The sequence below is a fragment of the Lycorma delicatula genome, chromosome 1, assembly GCF_047948215.1.
Source record: "Lycorma delicatula isolate Av1 chromosome 1, ASM4794821v1, whole genome shotgun sequence".
Taxonomy (NCBI): Eukaryota; Metazoa; Arthropoda; class Insecta; order Hemiptera; family Fulgoridae; genus Lycorma; species Lycorma delicatula.
Window position 1 is genome coordinate 33,411,308 of NC_134455.1, and position 23,405 is coordinate 33,434,712.

Sequence of the window (23,405 nt, forward strand, 5' to 3'; positions counted from 1 at the left end):
GGAAAGAGAAATGAACATTGGTAAAATAGACGGAGCATACAGGAAAGTTAAGGAAAATTTTGGGGTACATAAATTAAAATCTAATAATGTGTTAAACAAAGATGGTACACCAATATATAATACGAAAGGTAAAGTCGATAGATGGGTGGAATATATTGAAGAGTTATACGGAGGAAATGAATTAGAAAATGGTGTTATAGAGGAAGAAGAGGAAGTTGAGGAGGATGAAATGGGAGAAACAATACTGAGATCTGAATTTAAGAGAGCATTAAAAGATTTAAATGGCAGAAAGGCTCGTGGAATAGACGGAATACCTGTAGAATTACTGCGCAGTGCAGGTGAGGAAGCGATTGATAGATTATACAAACTGGTACATTATTATACATGAACGGCATAGATGAAGTCCTACGCAAGAACTATCGCATGAAAATAAACAAGAACAAAACAAAAGTAATGAAATGTAGTAGAAATAACAAAGATGGACCGCTGAATGTGAAAATAGGAGAAGAAAAGATTATGGAGGTAGTAGAATTTTGTTATTTGGGAAGTAAAATTACTAAAGATGGACGAAGCAGGAGCGATATAAAATGCCGAATAGCACAAGCTAAACGAGCCTTCAGTAAGAAATATAATTTGTTTGCATCAAAAATTAATTTAAATGTCAGAAAAAGATTTTTGAAAGTATATGTTTGGAGTGTCGCTTTATATGGAAGTGAAACTTGGACGATCGGAGTACCTGAGAAGAAAAGATTAGAAGCTTTTGAAATGCGGTGCTATAGGAGAATGTTAAAAATCATATGGGTGGATAAAGTGACAAATGAAGAGGTATTCCGCCAAATAGATGAAGAAAGAAGCGTTTGGAAAAATATAGTTAAAAGAAGAGACAGACTTATAGGCCACATACTAAGGCATCCTGGAATAGTCACTTTAATATTGGAAGGACAGGTAGAAGGGAAAAATTGTGTAGGCAGGCCACGTTTGGAGTATGTAAAACAAATTGTTGGGGATGTAGGATGTAGAGGGTATACTGAAATGAAACGACTAGCACTAGATAGGGAATCTTGGAGAGCTGCATCAAACCAGTCAAATGACTGAAGACAAAAAAAAAAGTCTGCTGGTTGCAGTAGCAAGTTAGTGGGGGTTGTAGTGTGTCAGTAGATTAATTTGTTTACTGCTCGGGGAATTATCTTTAGTAGATAGTATTGTTACAGCTGCTTTTTTTTTTTTTTTTTTTTTAAATTATTATAATATATTTATTTTTATTAATCACTCAGTGACACATCATGAGAAGACGGGGATCGCTCCCGCTGGAAGCTACAGCGACGCAAAGCACTAGTGCACAAAAGTTCAATCGCGTCAAGAAAACTGACGTTAAGGGAAAAAAGAGGGCGAGGCAAGGGTCCACAGTTGAGGAGGATCCTTTGCCAGAGACATCGGGTAGTCTGGTTCACCGACTAGGGCTCACGATAGCGGCACTTAAGCAACGTATAGGACCCGGTTTGCCTAAGTATATAGGCACCCATGAAATGGAACTCAAGAAGATTTATGAAGGCTTAAATGCTTTGACCGAGCCGTCGGCGCCTGTGACTTTAATCACGCAGGCCACACAGACGATGTCCAACTATAGAGAAGATGATGTAGAACAAATACTCACAAAAGAGCTAATGGATGAAGAACTTATCGAGTTACTACATAAGAGATGGCTGAACGTACTTAGGGCTAAATTGAGTATGGTTTCTGAATTGCCCGCTGGAGTAGGAGGTACTTGTAGCCTGAGAGATGTTTGCAGAATCCGCGTGAATGAAGATGACGACCACAAGGAGCCCCAAATATAAGGCGGGAGATATTATGAGGGATGAGCAAACTGTCTTCGGAGAGGAGACAGAAGTGAAGCGGAGGAAGTATAAAATTTTTTACGACTCTAGCGTGGAAGAGAAGAACATTATGCTTACTATACTGAAAGCTCTGAGAAGAATTAAAGGAAATACTAATGAATTAGCATATATACTGCCGAGCAATAGTATAGGAAATTATACTAAAAAGATATTGTCGTACCTCTATAGGGAAAGAGAAGAAGCTATTAAAGTTCTGACCCTACATACGGACGTTGCAGACTCTCAGGTTAGGCCTGGGCAAATGCGTATTAAGAAGTCAACCCCTCCTGTGGAGGATAGTAGAACGTTAGTCGTCAAAGCTGCGGGCAAAACATACGCTGAGCTTCTGGGTGCCATGAAGACGGCGGTTGCAAAAGATGATGCTAAAGATGTAATTTCACTGAAAAAAGGAAGAAATGAGGAGGTACTGGTAAGAATAAAGGGTTCCAAAAGCGCTGAAGAATTTACGAGTATTCTAAAAAATAAAGTTGCTGACCTAAAAGTGGATCTTTAAACAAGAGCCGGGCGTCGCACTATTGTACATATTAGAGACGTCGGAGGAGACACCAGTGAAGAAGAAATCTTAGCGGCTATAACGGCAAGAGTTGGTGATATGGAAGATGTCAGGATCTCTTCAATAAGACCCGGATTCGCGGAGACCAGGAATGTTACGGTGATCACATCCTATAGGGCAGCCTGTAGGATGGTGGAGCAGCGTTTACGTATCGGCTGGGTGAACTGCCGAGCATTCATACGAGAAGATGGTGAAAAATGTTACAGATGCTGGGGTACGGATTGTCGTCAGGATTGTAAAGGTCCTGACAGATCTGAATTGTGTTTTAATTGAGGTGGCAGAGGCCACCTTATTGCGAATTGTCAGGAACCCAAGAAATGTCTGACGTGTAACAGCCATGAGCATAGGACTGGTGCATGGCAATGCGATATTAATAAAAATGATTAGAGTATTACAAGCAAATGTAAACAGGAGCACGCTATCACACAGCATGGTATCTAGATCGGTTATACAGAAGAAATTTGACATATTGGTTATTACCGAGCCAAATATTTATGAGGCAGTTAGGTCTGGTTGGTATGCAGACACTGAGAGTGACGTAGTGATTAAAGATATCAGTAATAGAGTGGCAAGTAGATTAAATTTTAGAAGCAAGGGGACAGTGGCGCTATAATTGATAATTGACACACTTGATACGATACAAGAGCTAATTAGTAACACGGATAAGAAGATCATCATGGTAGGAGATTTCAACAGTAGGCTGGTGGCGGCTGGCGGTCGATGTACGAATAAGAGAGGTAAATTATTAACAGACTTGATGGAGACCGTTGGCTGCCATTGCGTTAATGATGAGACGCCTACATTCGAGGCCAGGGGACATACCGCTATCCTGGACCTCACCGTACTTGACAATAGATGGAGGAGTCAGCAGTGGTATTGGGAGGTGATACCGCATGATATAGCTAGCGATATGCCACGATGATATCATTGAACGATGTCAGTTTCAAGACGAATGAACAACCCTCGTTGATTAGATTTTCGGCGTACCAAATAGAAGTAATTACCAATAGAGTGGCTACAAGACTAGAAGCGGCTGAACATCTTACGCCAGATACTTTGACCAATATTGTTATGCAAGAGATGGATAGAGAATCGCGCAATGGCCTCTGGAAACACACGGTCTATTGGTGGACAGGTGAAATAGCGCTCCTTAGACAGAAGCTACAAACCAGGAGACATGTAATTCAAAAGCTCAGACCCGCGGATGACTCGAGATATCAGGAGGCAGTTAGCAACTATAAAGAGGCTAGAAGAGCTCTCAATAAACCTATAAAGAAAGAGAAGAGAATACACTGGTCGAGGTTGTGTGCTGAACTAGACAGTGACCCATGGGGCATGGCTTTTAAAATTGTTACAAAGAGGTTTGGCAGAATGCTTCCGATACTCTCCAAGGATTGGGCCGAAACACAAGTATCTAGTCTTTTCCCGCATATAACTGTTGAGGAGCGCAACCCCACTGAATGCGATAGCAGAAGATTTGCATTATGCGAGTTGCAATGTGCTGGCAGCATGCTTGCGACTAAGAATAACCCCGGACCGGACCAAATACTAGCTGCATTAATTAAGAATCTCATCAAGAAAGCACCTTGGGAGATACTCGAGGTGGCCAGCTACGGCCTGATTCACAAAACTTTCCCGGAGTGTTGGAAGGAGGCAAAAGTTGTGTTTTTGCCTAAAGGCACAAATGATACAGGACAATTGACATATAGACCGTTGAGCCACCTCAACACGATGGGAAAAGTGGTTGAAAATGTTGGCTGGCCGCATAGGGCATGAGGTGGAAGATGGTGGGAAATAAGTGCTAATCAGTTTGGTTTTTGGAAAGGCAGGTCAACAGTTCAGGCAATTAGTAAGGTGATTAGTTGGGCTAACGAAACTAGAAGAGGTACTTGGCGGACAAGAAACATTCCTTTGCTTGTCTCTTTAGACGTGAAGAATGCTTTCGGGTCGATTCCATGGAAACATATTAATGCGGCCATGGTTGAAAAGGGAATTAGTCCGTACTTGAGAAGGCAAGTAGAGGAATACCTCAAAAGTCGCAGCTGTAAAGTCAAGGCGCAAGAGCAAGAGATATCCTTTAGTATGAGCGCCGGAGTACCGCAGGGCTCAGTGCTTGGACCACTTTTATGGGTCATTGCCTTTGATGGTATGCTTCGGCTAACATTTCCTGAGGGTGTACAAACTATAGCATATGCAGATGATCTGGCAATCCTTGTGCAGGCCAGAACGATCGATGAAGTTAAAAACAAGGCAAACGCTGCATTAGAGACAGTCGGTAGATGGCTCATTGATAGGGGATTGCAGCTTTCGATTGAAAAATGTAAATACATTAAATTCACTGGAAAACGTATATTGCAGCCAGTAGATATACGAATTGGAGACTATAATATTGAGGAAGTAACAGTATTAAAATATCTTGGAGTCATCTTACAGAAAAACTGCAGATTTACTGAGCAGGTACTAAGTGTCTGTCAGAGTGCGGAGAAACTGACTAAATGCCTAAATATAATTTTGTCAAAGCAGAGCGCTCCTCGGGCATCAAAAAGTAGAGTTTTAGCGACAACCGTAGTGTCAACAATGATGTATGCCGTGCCGGCATGGAGTTGTGCTCTCACTATTAGCAGAAATAGAGACAGGTTGAAGAGAGCACATAGGGGGATACTACTGGGAGTAGAATCTGCCTATAGAACTGTTCCTTACGACGCCGTCTGTGTGCTCTAGGGAATGTTACCGATTGACCTTATCGCCAGATATAGAACTGACAGGTTTTTAGGGAGAGCAGAAAATGAAGTCAGGGAAAACATACGTAGAATCTGGCAGGAGACATGGGCGGAGGCTGGAGTGGCTGGATGGACAAGAACCTTAATTCCAGAATTAACAGGATGGATAAACAGGCGGCATGGAGAAACTGACTATTGGATCACCCAGTTCCTGACGGGACATGGGTGTTTCAATGGTTATCTCCATAAGGTGGGAAGAAGGAATGAACCCACGTGCATGTACTGCGAACAGGACGATGATTCTGAGCATACGTTTTTAGTATGTAATAAATAGATAAGACTAAGACACGACGTATTCATGGAAAAACGCCGAAGGAGACCGTGGATTTCATGCTCAGCAGTAAGGAGAACTGGAGGAAGGTCGCTGATTATATAAAGACAGTACTAAAACAGAAGAATGAAGATGAAAGAAGTATGGGTTTCTAGTATGTTAGGTCGGGTGGACAGCCTCAGCGGTGAGAGCCAGCATGCTTAGGTGTGCTGGTTTCAATGATCCGCTGAGGACTCCTTGGGGTGTGCTGTAGGGACAAGAGAGTATTATGAAAGTTCCGGGGATCACATCACGACTTGTAGGTATGATGTGGTTCCATAGAGGACATAATAGAGAATAAAAAATCTCAAAAGAGCCACCGGTAGGCTTGAACTCCCATTCCGGTATATAGCCGGTAGGCGGGGAGGGCCTATTAGAGTAACGGATACTCCCCTGGGTGGCGTAATACCATCAAGTCGGTCCCGCCCAGGGGAGTAGAGAAAAGAGAAAAGAAAAAAAAAAAGGATACGGCAGAACACGTAGTGTTTTTAATGCACGAGGTGGGGAGATTTGAGGGCTGCCATGATGAGCTACGGCACAGTAAACGTGGATAATGTAGTAAGTGTGATGTTGCGTGACAGAGATGCTTGGACGTGAGTGACGACTGTGGTGTCAGCCATAATTAGAAACAAGGCACTGGCGGAGAGGGGCAGGCAGACTGGAAGACTTCAGTTGACCTGTGGCGGAGGGACCGATGTCGGACGGCCAGCATTAGTGGGTTAGCGGCGGGGACTCCCGAGAATCGTCGTTCGCTGATGATCCCCTGAGGAAGTCGCTCGGCCTATTCTAATTCGGTGACAAGAGCGCCGGGTGGTTGCGCAGGGGCTGTCTACATACCATGTGGATTAGGTCTGTCCCCTGCGTGACTAGAGGGGGAGGTTTTTTAACGGGTGAGAGCCCCGCACTTGCCGTCAGAACGAGCCTGGAGGTGGCTGGCAGAGCATTTTCCTCCTCCTACGAAAAAACCTAACGGACCCCTGGAGTCTCCAGCCGCCAACACACAAATCCGCTGAATATCTCGTCTAGTATAATCAGAAATGTGTAAAATTTGCAATCATTGTTCAAAATCTGTTTACCGTTCTTCACCCTTTTCAAGAACGAATTTATAAAAAATCTACAAATTTAAACATTTACACATAAAAAATAAATTGTTTTTATTTATGAAGATTACACACAGTAAAAATCAAGTTGATATCTGCATTTGTTACCGAAAACTTAAAACAAACTCCATTTTAACCCTTTAAGTTCGAATTGTCAAAAAATCCTTTTTTTAGTACACACACCGTAAAAAGGTGTGTACACAAATTTTTATCAATTATCATCAGTAATTTATGCTAGGCATCGATGAAGAATGATTCACGATATGTTATTTTATACGTGCGCGCATGTGTTATAACTTGGGCGCGTTATAAATATACGCATATGAGATTTCTATTTATAAAAACAATATCAAAACTATGTTTCTGAAGCCAAAACAATTTGATTTTTTTTTTCTTTTAATATGGCAGCTTATTTTTGGAAGTAAAGTAAAATTCTGAAAATGTTACTCTAAAATGAGCATTTTGTTTTCGGAATCAGTTGGATTTGATTAGAATCTACGGAATGTATTAGGCATATAAATTCATTGTTAAAAAATATGAGTAAAAAAATCCCTTTCGGCACATCGGAAGGCAAAGATAGATTTCACCGGTACAAATTAGGAGATAAAAATGATTTCCACCTTAAAGTTATGAAAAACTTCAAATTTACTCAATACGACAATGGTTGCACGTTAAAAAATTTTCAAAAGTTTAGCATACAACTAGCTAATTCCTACAATTCCAGCAAAATTTTGGCCATCCCTTGCCGTAAGGTTTGGTCATATCAAAAATTATTTCAGACAAAATTTGTAGGTATTACAGGACTAATGACCACTTTAAACCGATTCGATACTGCGCCTATTAAGGAAGGTATGATTTTTTTATCTTCAAAACCCCATTTTTTCCACCCCCTGGGCCAGTGGTTGGTGACATAAAAAACTTTACTTAGATAAGATTTGGGTCCTTATTCAAAGAATAGTAGGAATTTTAAGCGAATTCGATATTTTACTTAGTAAGAAAGTTATATCGATATTAAGTTTTTTTTCGAAAAGGCTTCCATTTCCACCCCATTATCCGATTTTGCACATTAACGAACTCGACCGAGATTTTGGGCAGTTATATTTTATGTATCAACTAGCAGACCCGGTAATGCTTTGCTATTGCTAGATTTGAGTGTATATAGATTAAATGAATACAATTGAAAGTTTTATAAAACATTAACAAAATGAACACCACCGAACTTCACAAATTTAACCTTTCCTTTTCCCTTTCCCCCCTTTTACTTTTTCCCATTTTTATTTTTACCATATTCCCCTTCCCCGTTTCACTTTTCTCATCTTCCCCTTTTCCTCCCCCTCATCTCTTTCCCTTATTTCCATTTCTTCCTTCTTCTTTTCCCTTTCCATTTCCTTTTCCCGTTTTCTTTTTCTCCGTTTTCCCATTTACACCTTCTTTCTTTTTACCTTTTTCAATTTTTCCCTTTCTCACTTTTCCCGGCGAGTAAATCGGCCCAGTAGCTTTGTAGTCTATATTTTTAGGTGTAACATCTTAGGTATATAAATAGTATGTACATAAAAACACGCGCGTATTCGAATGCTACGTTGTGTCAAAATTTCAAACAATCGGTGAAGAAGTTTCGGAGATTTAAGATTTTGAACGAACGAATATTTACATTTTTATTTATATCGATTTTATAGTGATTGGCGCAATATTACGGCAGTTATCTAACCCAAAAGAAATTGAAATATAAATATATATATTTGTTTTATATATATATATATATTACATTTTTATATACGAGGGCTATTCAGAAAGCAAGGAACGTTTCCACCTGACGCCGCCAGGCGCACGCCAATCGCGTATATATTGGTGTGCTCGTGCTCGGCACCTCAGTCAGCGTCCAGCCGTGACAACGGGAACATCTCCGCACTGCCCGTTTTTTTTTAATATACAAATTTGAAATGTGTGCTGCAATCGAAAATCCCACCAGTTGTGAGGTGCGGTCTGTGATTCGTTTTTTGTTGGCAAAAAACGTAAAACCAATGGAAATCCATCGGGAACTGTGTGAAGTGTACGGAAACAACGTAATGACTGAAAGTGGTGCATTCAGTTTAAAAATGGTACATTTTTAACAAAAATGAACAAACGTTCACGATAAAGAGAAGAGTGGACGTCCGAGCATTGTGACTGACGATCTGGTCTCCAAAGTTGACGAAAAGATTCTTGAAAACCGCCGTTTCACAATAACTGAGCTATCTCTATGTTTCCCACAAGTTTCATGGACTTTATTGTTTGAAATTGTTTCACAGATGCTAGGCTACCACAAATTTTGTGCAAGATGGGTGCGTCACTGAGTGGTTCAGATCACAGGCGGCAGAATTCTATGACAGGAATTTCAAAGCTTGTCCACCGCTATGATAAGTGCCTGAATTTGTATGGTGATTATGTTGAAAAGTAGTATTTTAGTCCCTCTTTCACGTGTATATAATAAAACGTTTTTCTTGTACTTGGTTTTTTTTTAAATTGTAAAAGTTCCTTAATTTCTGAATAGCCCTCGTATATACATACATATATAAAAATGAATATATAACAACTTTTGAACTGACGATGGTTTTGGGGTCTGGAGGATGTGAGACGCGAAGATATGTTGAAATTTTCCGGAAGTAGAATTATGGTACTCATTACATATCATTTCATAAAAAAGTTAAAAAAAGCAGGTGTAATTTGGTGACGCAAAAATAAGAAAAAAAAACGGGCCGATGTTAACAAATTCAACCAAAACATATGTTTTTATTTTAGGTTAAGTTTAATTTTAACATAACAAGAATAGTATATATACTTTATTCATTCGACAAAAATCTGATATTAAATTTCACGTTTCTTTTTTTATATTTTATTAAATTTTATAATATTTATATCATTTATAGTGATTTTATTTACTGTTTAAATTATTCTCGGTAATTAGAAATTAAACGTCTAAAATAACTTGCAATGTCTACAAAGAAAGTAACATTTGCCAAAGATATTGAGGTTAGTGATAGTGTTACTTCTACAGAAAATAATTTACAAGAAAAAAATAATGTAACAGTTAAAATTAAAATTGAACCAAATAATGCAAATTACACAAATAGAGGTATTTTCAATTTTACGCCTGTTTTACCCGATTTAAAATATAATCAATTTGAAATGAATCTGGATAAATGGTATGCTCTATTACAAGATGAGGTATGATATTTTAGTCGATTTAATTTACTTACAAATTTTTTTTTAATATTATACGACAACCTATATTTAGTCCATGCGATATCTGTTTTATAAAGGATTTGGACTTTTTCTTTAAGATAGCTAATTTCTGTTTTAATGTCTCCGAAATATCATCAGAAATGATTATTTCGTTAAGGCCAGTTAAGAAAAAGTCGTGCGTACATTTTTATTACAAAAAAAATTGTAAAAATATCAATTTCTTTTTACTCCTATTTTCCTAGATAACTCGATAACTGTTCGTTTTAGAGAAAAGATCGAAAGAGAGAGAGAGAGAAAAGTTTGGTTATTAAATTTTTCACACAATATATTCGATTGCAAATTAAAAAATACGTTATTACAGAAACAAAATAGCAATAACTGTCAAAAAAAAGTAAAAATAAACGATTTTTGGGGAATTTTTTCGAGTACTTTTTATACATAGGTCCTTGATTTTGCTTAAAAGAACTGTGTGGTATTTAAAGCAACACACCACATTTCAAGAAAATCGGTTTGACAGTTTTTATATAATAATTTTGCAATCCAGATTTTAAAAATAATGCGATTTTTCCAAAATGTGTAGAGTCTGAAATAAAGTCATTAGGTACTTGAAAATCTAATCAGAAATATAAGAGCACTCCAAACTTTCAAATGGATTTTAAAATTTAAATCTGTTAATTAAAAGAGCCTAGGGAATTTTTCAAACATACTTACAATTTTAACAAAATTGGAAATTTAACAAACAAATTTCTTTTTTTTAAATCGATTTTGTAAGCCCAAATATCATACTGACAAACGGGAATTATTGCTAAATATCAGTCAATTAATGTATCGATGAAAATTAATTCCGAAAGTTACACAATGGTGGTCAACTTTGATCGGTTAAATCTCCGATTAACGAATCGAAACATTTTATTTTTTAAAGAAACGTCTTTCCGAGTACTTTTAAGCGGTGCTTTTTAAAATTAATTTAGATAAAATTTCGTGAAGATATACGATTTGTTTGAAAGCAAAAAAATTTCAAGTATGGTTGAAAAATTCCCTAGGCTCTCTTAATTAACCGATTTAAATTTTCAAAATCCTTATGAAAGTTTGAACTCTTTTATATGTGATTAAAGTTTGAAGTATCTAGAGACTTTATTTCAGGCTTAACACAATTTGGAAAAATCGCATTTTTTTTTTAAAACTGGATTGCAAAATTATTGTACGAAAACTGTCAAACCGTTTTCGCTGAAATTGTGTTCCTATGAGGCAAAATCTGAAGGTCCTATGCAAAATATAAGTATTAGAAAAAAATTCCCAAAAACTCTTGTTTTTTCCCATTTTTGTTTTATTTATTGCTATTTTTGCATCAATAAATACGTATTTTTCGATTTGGATCAAAATTTAATATCAAAACTGTTTTCTCTCTCAATCTTTTCTCTAAATGAACAGTTATCGAGTTATCTATGGAAATAGTAGGGAAAAAATGCACATTTTTGCGATTTTTTACATTTCGTTAAAAGTTTAAGCACACCTTTTACAACTGGCGCATAACAAAGTAATCATTTCTGATGATATTTCGGAGACATTAAAGCAAAAATTAAGCGTTCATACAGAAAAAGATAATAGACATAGGCGATAATAGACATCGCCTGGGCCAATTACTTGGTTCTTTAATTTAAAACAAAAATATTGACCGACTCTGAATTTATTTCTATTATAATTACAAAGAACTCTGCAAAACTGTTATCGAAATAAACTGAATATTCGAAAACGGTCAACAAACATTTCAAATAATTTTGCTTATAATTTAAAACTATATGACTAATATCGGCAGTTAAACAATCATCATCATTAGGAATAGAAGAAAAAAGCTTTAAAATAAATAAATAAATTGGGAAAAATGAAGAAATAATAATACGTAATAAACAATACTTTCTAAATTCATGAGTATTTCAACAGTGTTTGTAGGTTAAAAAAATAATAATATGTAAAACATTTTTGGGTCATCCCTTAGAATAAAATTTGGTTAAAATATATTAACCGATGAAATCTACAATTACTCGCCGCAACCTAATTATGATAAAACTTTATCTCATGAAAGATCAATTTTAAATAAATCAAATGCAGATATATTTCCTACCACCTACAAAATTTAAAGCAGAAAAACCGTTTAATATTCTTAACGACTGAAAATTTTCACGAGAAGATATTTAATTAGTCGTAAATTTTAAAAGGCTATAAGATATCTATTCCCTATCTCTATTCGACAATGAAGTTTCTACACCAGCAAGTGAGTTTCCTATTCATCATTTTCCTATTTATTACGGAATGTTTTAAAAACGTTGTTTCTAATCAACTAATTAACGGTTGCTTTTCTAAATGTAGACGTAAAAACTTTTTTAAACATACATTTGTTTTATTATTAATGGTTTTGTTTTAGTGAAAATGATGAGCCCAGCCGGTTTTATTTTTAATCAAATTAATAAATTCTTGTACGATGAACTACCATGTTAAACGGCACTAGATTTTCATTGTAACCGTCGTCTACCGTCTTTTGTTATACATAATAACAGGTAGAGAAGCTTCTAGAAGAGAAGAGAAAATTAAGAAAGAAAAATCTGAAACGACAAAGGAATTCTTTATAGAAAGAATTTATAGATAGGCGTACAAAGGGGATAGTAAAAATCATTATTCTTGAACAAACAATAAGGGCGAGTCGGGTACCATTAGCCGATCCGCTTGGTATGGTACTAGATTCTATATATTGATACTGCAGGTCAGGTTCTAGGCCCAGAGATATAAATACTAACGAGTACCAGAGAATAACAGTTCAGACAGACGGAAGGCAGCATCGGAAAATGGAGAAAAAATCCAGGAACCTTCCGACGTAGAGAACGAAGAGGCCTGCGCTCTCCACTGTGATTCTCAGCACCGACAGATTTTACTAGAGTTAGGATTGTACATATTTATAACCAACAAACACGGAAAGTCAGGCAAAAAGAAGAAAGAAGCAGGAAGGACATTCCTCGACAGCGAACTCGGCCCGGCCGCGACTCAGCTGATGTAAGAACAAGAGGAAGAAAAAAAAAATCTACGAAACCTGGATTCACCATCATTCCTTCCTCCATCTTAAAATGATTGAATTACATATAAGACGTGCGACTACATCCACGAAGGGAGCGCATTGCAGTCTCCAAAAACTAGGATCCCATATGTCGGATTCCTGCTAAACTGAAATACACTAGCACCGAAAGGCTTTCAATGCACGGACTGAAGAATAATCGCGTCGGGAGAAAGGTGCAAATAACGTGCTAATTTCTCTCAAGGAATAACCCAAATAGGAATAACATTTTAAAACACATCCACAAAAGACCGGAAAGCACTGCCCAACTCTGTCCATTTTAAAATAAAAAAAATATACAACCGCCATTAAAACTTAAAATATCCGCCCGTTAACGAGAAAGAAATACCGAACATCAGTTCAGTAGGGTTCCGTAAAAACGAGTATGGTTTGCTATAAATGCGATCAAGCGGCCGAGAACATTCGGAGCGAGTGTGCGGTAACAAACAAGCGAAGAGTGCGTTTCGAGTATCCCATTTTGGACAGCGGGTTTAAAATCGACAAGCTATTCGGTGAGATCTTTGTGAACAGGAATCAAAGTGACATTCATTTATAAAGTGGAAGGTAAACCTTTTTGTAAACATTAAAAGTGAATAACTCTTACATAATGTGAACTGTTGATTTTGTGATTGTTATGTTGTAATATCTTATTAATTCTGTATTAGTTTCTACTTACTATCGTCAGATGTACGGTAAGTAAAACATAAATTATGTTTGCAAATGTTTTACCGAGGGCTATCCTCAATATCCTTGTCGAACCGTAATTATGCGACATTAAGCTGAAAAAATTCGTCGATGATTTTCCAATATGCGTACTCTTTGTAAATACCAAAAGTGATTTTATTATCTTTACAAATTAATTTTAAATTCAAGAACTAGTAAAATCTGTTTAATTTCAATTTCATATGTAAATTTTACATTTTAAAATTTATGGAAATTGGCCTTTACACTCTAAAAGCAACTGTTTCGAAGAGCGGGAATTTAAATATTTAAGAAATGTGATTTTTTCCCCTTAATACAGGGTACAAACGTCATACAAAATATCTCAACAGAATAAAATACCTAGTACACATAACGGATATAATAATAGACATGTTGAATCGGTTCTTCACAAACCAAACAGAAGTAGAAGTAAAAATAAGGATGAATGAAACAAATGACAGTTTTAGCTAACATAAGTAAATAAAAACTAAGAGAGAATATCTTTAAAAAAAAGCTGACCGTAATCAAGAAATTGTGTATCGTGTGTAAAAATAAAAACATAATGTATAATGTATGTATATAATGTATGTATGTATAATGTATTAATTGGAACTGCGCAGTGCAGGTGAGGAAGCGATTGATAGATTATACAAACTGGTGTGTAATATTTATGAAAATGGGGAATTTCCATCAGACTTCAAAAAAAGTGTTATAGTTATGATACCAAAGAAAGCAGGGGCAGATAAATGTGAAGAATACAAAACAATTAGTTTAACTAGTCATGCATCAAAAATCTTAACTAGAATTTTATACAGAAGAATTGAGAGGAGAGTGGAAGAAGTGTTAGGAGAAGACCGATTTGGTTTCAGGAAAAGTATAGGGACAAGGGAAGCAATTTTAGGCCTCAGATTAATAGTAGAAAGAAGATTAAAGAAAAACAAACCGACATACTTGGCGTTTATAGACCTAGGAAAGGCTTTCGATAACGTAAACTGGAATAAAAGGTTCAGCATTTAAAAAAAATTAGGGTTCAAATACAGAGATAGAAGAACAATTGCTAACAGTACAGGAACCAAACAGCAACAATAACAATTGAAGAACATAAGAAAGGGAGTCCGACAAGGATGTTCCCTATCTCCGTTACTTTTTAATCTTTACATGGAACTAGCAGTTAATGATGTTAAAGAACAATTTAGATTCGGAGTAACAGTACAAGGTGAAAAGATAAAGATGCTACGATTTGCTGATGATATAGTAATTCTAGCCGAGAGTAAAAAGGATTTAGAAGAAACAATGAACGGCATAGATGAAGTCCTACGCAAGAACTATCGCATGAAAATAAACAAGAACAAAACAAAAGTAATGAAATGTAGTAGAAATAACAAAGATGGACCGCTGAATGTGAAAATAGGAGGAGAAAAGATTATGGAGGTAGAAGAATTTTGTTATTTGGGAAGTAAAATTACTAAAGATGGACGAAGCAGGAGCGATATAAAATGCCGAATAGCAGAAGCTAAACGAGCCTTCAGTAAGAAATATAATTTGTTTACATCAAAAATTAATTTAAATGTCAGGAAAAGATTTTTGAAAGTGTATGTTTGGAGTGTCGCTTTATATGGAAGTGAAACTTGGACGATCGGAGTATCTGAGAAGAAAAGATTAGAAGCTTTTGAAATGCGGTGCTATAGGAGAATGTTAAAAATCAGATGGGTGGATAAAGTGACAAATGAATAGGTATAGCGGCAAATAGATGAAGAAAGAAGCGTTTGGAAAAATATAGTTAAAAGAAGAGACAGACTTATAGGCCACATACTAAGGCATCCTGGAATAGTCGCTTTAATATTGGAAGGACAGGTAGAAGGGAAAAATTGTGTAGGCAGGCCACGTTTGGAGTATGTAAAACAAATTGTTGGGGATGTAGGATGTAGAGGGTATACTGAAATGAAACGACTAGCACTAGATAGGGAATCTTGGAGAGCTGCATCAAACCAGTCAAATGACTGAAGACAAAAAAAAAATTAATTGGAAAATGTATTAAACATGAAATGTATTAATTGAACCGCTTTGACTGCGCAGTGTTTTACATAGATCACAAAAAAGACCACAACTTAATGCTAATATCGACTAAATAAATCGACTATCGAAATAAACCATTAAAATTCCATACAGTTCTCAATTATATCCTGACCCCGTAGGGGAAGGCACCCTCATTGTGTTCGTTTCGGTCACCACGCCACCTCATCCGTACTTAGTCCTTATGGGTCTGAACCCATAGAGGAGGTCATCTTCAGAACCCGGGAAAAAGGCATTTCTCTGTCTTGTTCTTGCTGTCAAGGAGCGAGGACCACCTCAAATTATTCTTCATCTCCTTGCTGGATTTAGTTGTTGCCCCCTCCCTTAAATTTACGAAGACCACCTCCGGTTGTTTTTAAAATATGACTTGCTTTTCTTTTACACCGAGGAAATGTAACCGTCTGTTGAGCCGGAACCGAACAAGAACAGTCTCCCTTACCACAACCTCCGGAGTCTCAGCCGGCTTAGCAGCTAACCGCTTATACCCCTCTGCCAGGGCAGTCATGATTGACTTACGCTCCTTTAAATTAGGAATGATTTTTCCTCGAGCAGTTCTAGAGTTCTCTATAATCTTTAGCAACTAAACAAAGCGTACATTAAATGTCCTAATGAGCACAATTGAACTTTAGACATCCCTAGCCATTTACTCAAAATCTTGGTTGTAAACACTCTTGCCAGCCCGTACAGACGTCCTGACTCCCCTGCCTGCGGCTCCTCCTCTCCAGAAGAGGACAAATCGTCGAACCGCATCTCAGCAACGACCTCACTGGGTTTACCCCGCCTCGGCAAACTCTGTCATCTGCCTTCCTGCTCGGACATGACATTAACATAAAAGCATAAACTTCAAGACACTAAAACATAAACAAACACCAATAAACGAAACTATGTCTGTTTACTAATAAGATCCGACCAATGGCAGACCTCTATAAAAATAAACAAAATGTCGGAAAGTTAACAGCTGTTTTAAACAAACAGCTTTTACAAAAAAAATTAAAACTAGAATAATTAAATAAATTATGTCATAAGCAATAAACAAGGACCACGAAAGCAGCCCTGATAAATTACCAACCCAGGAGGGCAGTCTATAATAAACAAACTACCCACCTAAAAATATGGCCTAGTTAGCCTAATGGCTACCCAAGCAACAAAAATTATAAATAATTAATAAAATAGAAATATACCCAGTAAACAGAACGAAAAAACAAACAATAAACACTTATACAATCTATCAAACAAACAAACAAAAATATAGGTATCAAATAATATACCAATTTTAGCATTTCATATTCCTGAGCTCACACAAAACGTACCTCTATTGCTTCGAGGTCGCGTGTTGAACTACAGAGTGTCCTATATAAAACGCAACCCAACCTTATATTGGTAGATATTGAAATAATAAAAAAGCATATGTAAATGTAATTTTTATTATTACCATCCATTACCTTACATTTAGAGTAAATGTTGGAATGTTCAAGAAGACGCCATCTTCTTGAATACAAGCTTCAATTATTTTCTTGCAACGTTTTTCAAGGTTTGTGGCTAGATATTTAATACAGCTTGTTCAATATTGACTTTCAATTGTTCAAGTGTTCGTGGTTTGTTGGTGTAGGCTTTTTCTTTGAGGTAACCCCGTAGAAAAAAATCCGCCGCAGTCAAATCTGGAGATCTTGGTGGCCACAAACCTCGACCGATAACACGATTACCAAAGAATTCCTCGACGAAATCAGAAGTTGAACCTGCGTAGTGCGATGTCGCACCGTCATGTTGTAGCCAGCAGTGTCTGTCTTCCTCTTCCAAGAGTGCGATGAACCGAAATAAAATATCCTGATATCCTTCTGCATTAATGGTGTACTCGAAAAAAATAGAACCGATTATTTTCTTCCGCGATATCGCGCACCACACGCCAGACTTCTGCGGGTGTAATTGTTTTTCGTGATAAACGTGGGGATTTTCAGCGCACCAAATTCTACTGTTTTGGCTGTTTACGTAGCCATCCGAATAAAACCGTGCTTCATCTGTGAAAAATAACGAACCAATAACATTAATTCCCTCGCGCGGAAATCGACGGAACCGTTGACAACATTGTAGCCGTTTTTCTTTGTCGGGCTCAAGAAGTCGATGAACCGTTTGAATGCGATAAGATCGTAATTGTAATTGTTTGGTCGCCCGATGAACAGTCGATTTAGACAAATTAATTTCAGCAGACAAACGTCTGATCGATTTATTTGGCGAGTGAAGTAATCGGTCTTTGATTTCAGCGACTGTACCTGTATTCAACACTGACGCAGATCTTTTGTGTTCCTTGTTATTAACAGAACCTGCTCTAAATTTTGCGACTAACCTTAATACTGATGTTTTGTTAGGAGCCGGTTTATCTGGGTAGTTATCGCGAAACAAATCTTACATTGCAACCGCTGATTTCGTACTGAAGTACGACTCGACAATGAAAACACGTTCATCTAGCGAAAACACCATCTTGTCTCTAGCGATTCACTGAACGTTGTGATTGCATTGTTGTTACTATCGGTAGCGTTCTACTGCGTCGCCGCGATGTTCAGATGTTGGATGAGTCCATATCAGTAACGAGTAGGGGATTAAGCTTGACTTTTCAAATTTCATGGATGAGTGATTGATGGGTTGCGTTTTATATGGGACACCCTGTAGATCTCAATTACAGTCTAAATGCGTGTCCAATGCGTGTAATTAAAAAAAAAAAAACGCAATTGTGAGCTGTGAGAAAGTATCGTCAATCATTTAAGCAACCATTTAACTAGGTTGAAACAGACGCGTAAATTTCAAAATCTCTTTATTTACAGAGTTAGTTTACTTTGTTGAAAAAAGTTTACTATGTTCATTAAAAATTTGACTGTTTTACGTAATTTTCATTTGCGACCGTCATGGAAAAAATAATTAATAAAATTATAAGCATCGTAATTACGAAATAATAGTATTTTATAAATTACTTTTAATCTTCGTGTTTTGTGTGAAAGAACAAATTTTTATTTATTCGTTTTTTTAATAGATAAAACAATTTATATAGTTATAAATATCGAATAACAACAAAATAAATAAATGTATCTATCCTAAATTTTTTTTCTACATTGTTTAATTTACAATCGTTATAATTTACCATAAGTACCAATTAACCATAAGTAAATCTGAATACAAAAAAAGACATGCAAAGAGGGGTTTCACTGAAATCCCTTAAATAACTGTATGCATATGTACACATATATTATACTAAATATAAATAAGTACATACGAAGATGAGCCCAAAGAACATCAATCGGTATCCAAAATTAAGAATATAAAAAACAAAAAACACCAAAAAATAGTGTTATCAAGCACACAAAGAATAACTAATCAAACAAAAAAACCGCGAAACAAATCAAAGAACCGATAAAAAATAAGTGGCGGAATGGAATGAATAATTTTGACGATACACAACTTACAAAGGTAGATGATTCACCTCAAATCTCGGAGAACATACAAATCTAATATATGCAGTCGTTTTAGGAGCCTAACGTCCTAATTGTTATCCAGATGGTTAATCGCGAGTCGTTCACATGTTTGTTCAGTCTCATTTTATATCTTGTACCGAATCGCCGTATCTCCTTTGGAACGTTTTACAATCCCAGATAATCGTGTATTTTAGTGTTTTTCCCAAACCACGGCATTTCTGTTATATCTTTCAATAGTTTGTTCTGAAATCGATTTACGACTTCGAATAATATTCTCGCGATGTTGGATTCCGTAGATCAAAATCGGTTTCATTAATGCTGAGTACAGTAAGTAATTGGTTGCTAGATAATGATAGATGTGACCCCTTGCCTAGTGGGTTCAGTACATCTTCCTAAACTTAAATAAAAACACTTTATAAAGTGTAATAAAAATAAAATAAAAACACTTTAAATAAAAGAACTTTAAAGCAATATCATTTTTGAAGTTATACTTCTTTTGGCGCGTTAGGAGAAACCGATCAGTGTAATTTCAACAAGTTACGGAAGCTGTGCGCGCCGATGTAACACAACATGTAGATTTTCGCAGGCCCAAGTGGATCAGTTTGCACGCAGGTGATTAACACGTGTTGTAAACATTACAGATATTGAGTCGTAATAAATATATTTTACATGTGTATTTATATACACACATTTCAGAAGACGCATATTTTAAACTGTGAATATTGTTGTTCATATTCATAAAATGTTATTTATATTATAGCGTATATTTATTTATTTATTTTTTTTTTTTTATAAAAATTATGTATTAAGATTTGAGGTTATATTTATATAAGTATTATTTTTTATTAGTAAAATTATATATTTTTAATGACAGAAAATAGCACACCTCAAATAAATTCTTGATTTTGCATAATTTTAAATTTACCAAAAACAAAATTTCTGTTAAAATATATTGTGTAAATAAAAATGTAAATGTTCGTTTGTTAAAAATTTTAAATCTCCGAAAGTTCTTCACCGACTGCTTTGAAATTTCAACACAACGTTGCATTTGAATACGCACGTGTTTTTATATACCTACTATTTTATATCTAACATGTCACAACTGTGACAGGTAAAAACATGTTTTTTTTTTTTAAAAACAGTGTTATCTGTTAGAAGTAAATGCAACACACGCTAATGTAAATATTACGATTCCATTTCGATGTTTCCGATATGTGTGTTTGCTATAGACTAAAAAACTACTGAACCGATTTATGCGTGGGGAAAAGAAAAGGTATAAGGGAATAACGGGAAAATGGAAAAATAAAAAAGGAAAATCGGGGGAAAAGGAAATGGAAAGGAGAAAAAAGAAAAGGACAAAGAGAGGAAGGGAAATAAGGAAAAGAGAATGGGAAAGGGGAAAGTGGGGGAAATGAAATATGATAAAAATTAAAATGGGAAAAGTTAGATTTTGTGATTTTGTTTATGGTGGATATGTTTAACAAAAGGATAAACAAGGCGATACAGAAACTTGGTTACATATAGGTGTATTTTTAAATTAACTTCTGCTTGCTAACTATTAAATCGGATTAAAATCAAAGTAATAAAAGAGATAGCTGATACATTAAACAATAATGTATATATATATATATATAAATATATACTCAAATCTAACAATAACGAAGCATTGCCGGGTCTGCTAGATATAAAATAAAACTATTTGCATCATATTTTCCATATCATAAGCCGTTGATAACCCTCGTACCTATTTGATCGTCATCTGATGAATTAATGGAACTAAACTAATCGAAATACATTTGATGAACTTTGTTTTATATGACAACGAATATTTCAATACTTTTTAAACTCCATAAAATACAAATATTATTTTATTTAATGTAAGTGTTATTTATTTAAACTATATTATTCATGGTATTTAATGTCGTCTAACGATCGTTAGACTCGGTGCGTAAAAAAATTCTTTTTTATTCACGCCAAAGAAGTATAACTTATTACGTGTGTACTTACGTACACACGAGCTTTTTTTATTCAAATACATATTGCTTTAAAACAAAAACAACTATAGTATTATTCGAAATAGCTACAAATATTGAAATTAAACTAATTAATATTTGAATTAAGAAAAATCCCCAAATGGCATCAGAGAAAGAAACTAACATAAAATATAAATTTTCAATACAAAACTGGTTTTTAGTTAATGAATTTAACTTAAATAGATGTAATAATTCGATAAAAAAATAATTAAAATCTATTGATAAATAATCATAATTATTCGTTTCAGTTTACTACTCTGTATTTTCCAAAACTGTATAATAATACATTATGCGACGAGCCTATAATAATAACCATTAACGCAAATGTACTAGTGCGAAGTTCCCAAGATATATACTTCGCAAGAGTTCATTAATGGCCATTATAGAGTTGCACAGCGTTTTTTTTTTTTTTTTTTTTACTTCTGAGAAAATATTGGGATTATTGATTTAAATCAATGATAGAATATATTGTTTACGGAATTTTTTTTTTGGTTCTTCAAAAACACATTAACACGGCTATACATTTCCGTTACAATCGGTTTGTAGCCATAAGTTCTTCCTTTTCTTTAATATCGGTCGATGTTAAAGACATTTCGTCCTCAAAATCGGACATGTTTAACAAAAGGATAAACAAGGCGATACAGAAACTTGGTTACATATAGGTGTATTTTTAAATTAACTTCTGCTTGCTAACTATTAAATCGGATTAAAATCAAAGTAATAAAAATGATAGCTGATACATTAAACAATAATCGTTTATGATTGGTCAGTGATTGAAAAGAGTTGGTTTTTGATCGGTTGAATACCTGTATCATAAAGAAAATCTCATTAAGATTACTATTGAGGATGTTTTTTTAGTTTTCTTAATTTACAAGCTGTGAGCATTTTTCAAACTTGAACAGTTACTTTTTTTTTTACATTGAGATGGTATTTGAAGTTAGGGGCATTAATGATTCTCATTATACAAAGTGATTCAAAGAAACGGGAAATTTAAAAAATTAAATAACGTTAATGAAAAATTTTTTTTAGAAAATGAATTTTATTTCATGTAATTGTACAAATGTTGCCATTTTAGGATACATAAATTTTAGTTTATTTTTTAAAGATGACATCTTGCAGGTGACCTCCTCTTCTACGTAATCACGAAGTCTCTTCGTTAAATTGTTCGTGGTTTGACGTAATATCTCAACTGGAATTTCCGCAATCGCTTCTCGGATCTTTGCCTTCAGTTCTTCCGTTGTAGCAAGTCTACTGTGGAACGCTTTGCTTTTAAGGTGACCCCGCAAAAAGTAATCGCAAGCTGAGAGATCAGGCGATCTGGGAGGCCATCTAATGTCACCGTTTCGTGAAATGACACGTTGTCCGAACAATCGGCGTATACCATCGATATTCGTGCAGTATGTGACGTTGCTCCGTCTTGTTGAAACCAGGCTGTGTTAAGAATCGGTGGAAATCTCTTTTGTTATTCCACAACAAAGGTTTCAAGCACGGGTACATAACGAGCCGACGTCACTGTAATCGCAAGACCGTTGTCATCCTCAAAAAAATAAGGGCCCCACCACACAGTCACTTTCTGGCTGTGCAACGGACACTGGTGTAGCTGCATAGGAATTTCTTGTGCCCGGTATCTGAAATTTTGCTCGTTAACAAATCCACTGAGGTGGAAATGCGCTTCGTCTGACATCCACAGTTCGTGAACAAACTCTTCGTTATCGTTTATCTTCTGAAGCGTTACATTACAGAATTGTGCTCGCACAACTGCATCGTTCGGTTTCAGTTCCTGGACGATCTGCAACTTGTACGGATGGTATTGCAAGTCCTTCGCTAACATTCTTCGAACACTTGAACTATGCGATTGTAAAGATGCTGAGAGACGACGGATTGACCGATGTGGACTTCGTGTGACAGCATCTTGTAAAGCTTGAACATTCTGTGGTGTACGGACGGTTCGCTCACGGCCTGGAGGTTTCTTTTTCATTGCCGAACCGGTTTCCTCAAAATTAGATATCCATGTTTTAATTGCACGTGCTGATGGGACACGGTCGTGCCGTCCCAGATTAAAATGACGGCGTAATTCTCTACGCGCTCCCTTCACACTGTCATTGTTTTCGTAAAACGCTTTGATAGCAAATGCACGTTGCGCACCACTCCAAGGTTCCATGACAACTAAATA

The 23,405-nt window shown here is 35.9% G+C and overlaps 1 protein-coding gene across 1 annotated transcript in view; it reads left to right on the forward strand.

The window, feature by feature from the left end:
• Nucleotides 1–4,425: 4,425 nt before the first annotated feature.
• Nucleotides 4,426–23,405, forward strand: part of LOC142317468 (cholecystokinin receptor-like) — a 96,396-nt gene continuing 77,416 nt past the window's right edge. Inside the window, exon 1 of the mRNA XM_075354035.1 lies at nt 4,426–4,653. Coding sequence (XP_075210150.1) covers nt 4,426–4,653 — 228 coding nt within the window. The remainder of the gene's footprint in view (nt 4,654–23,405) is intronic.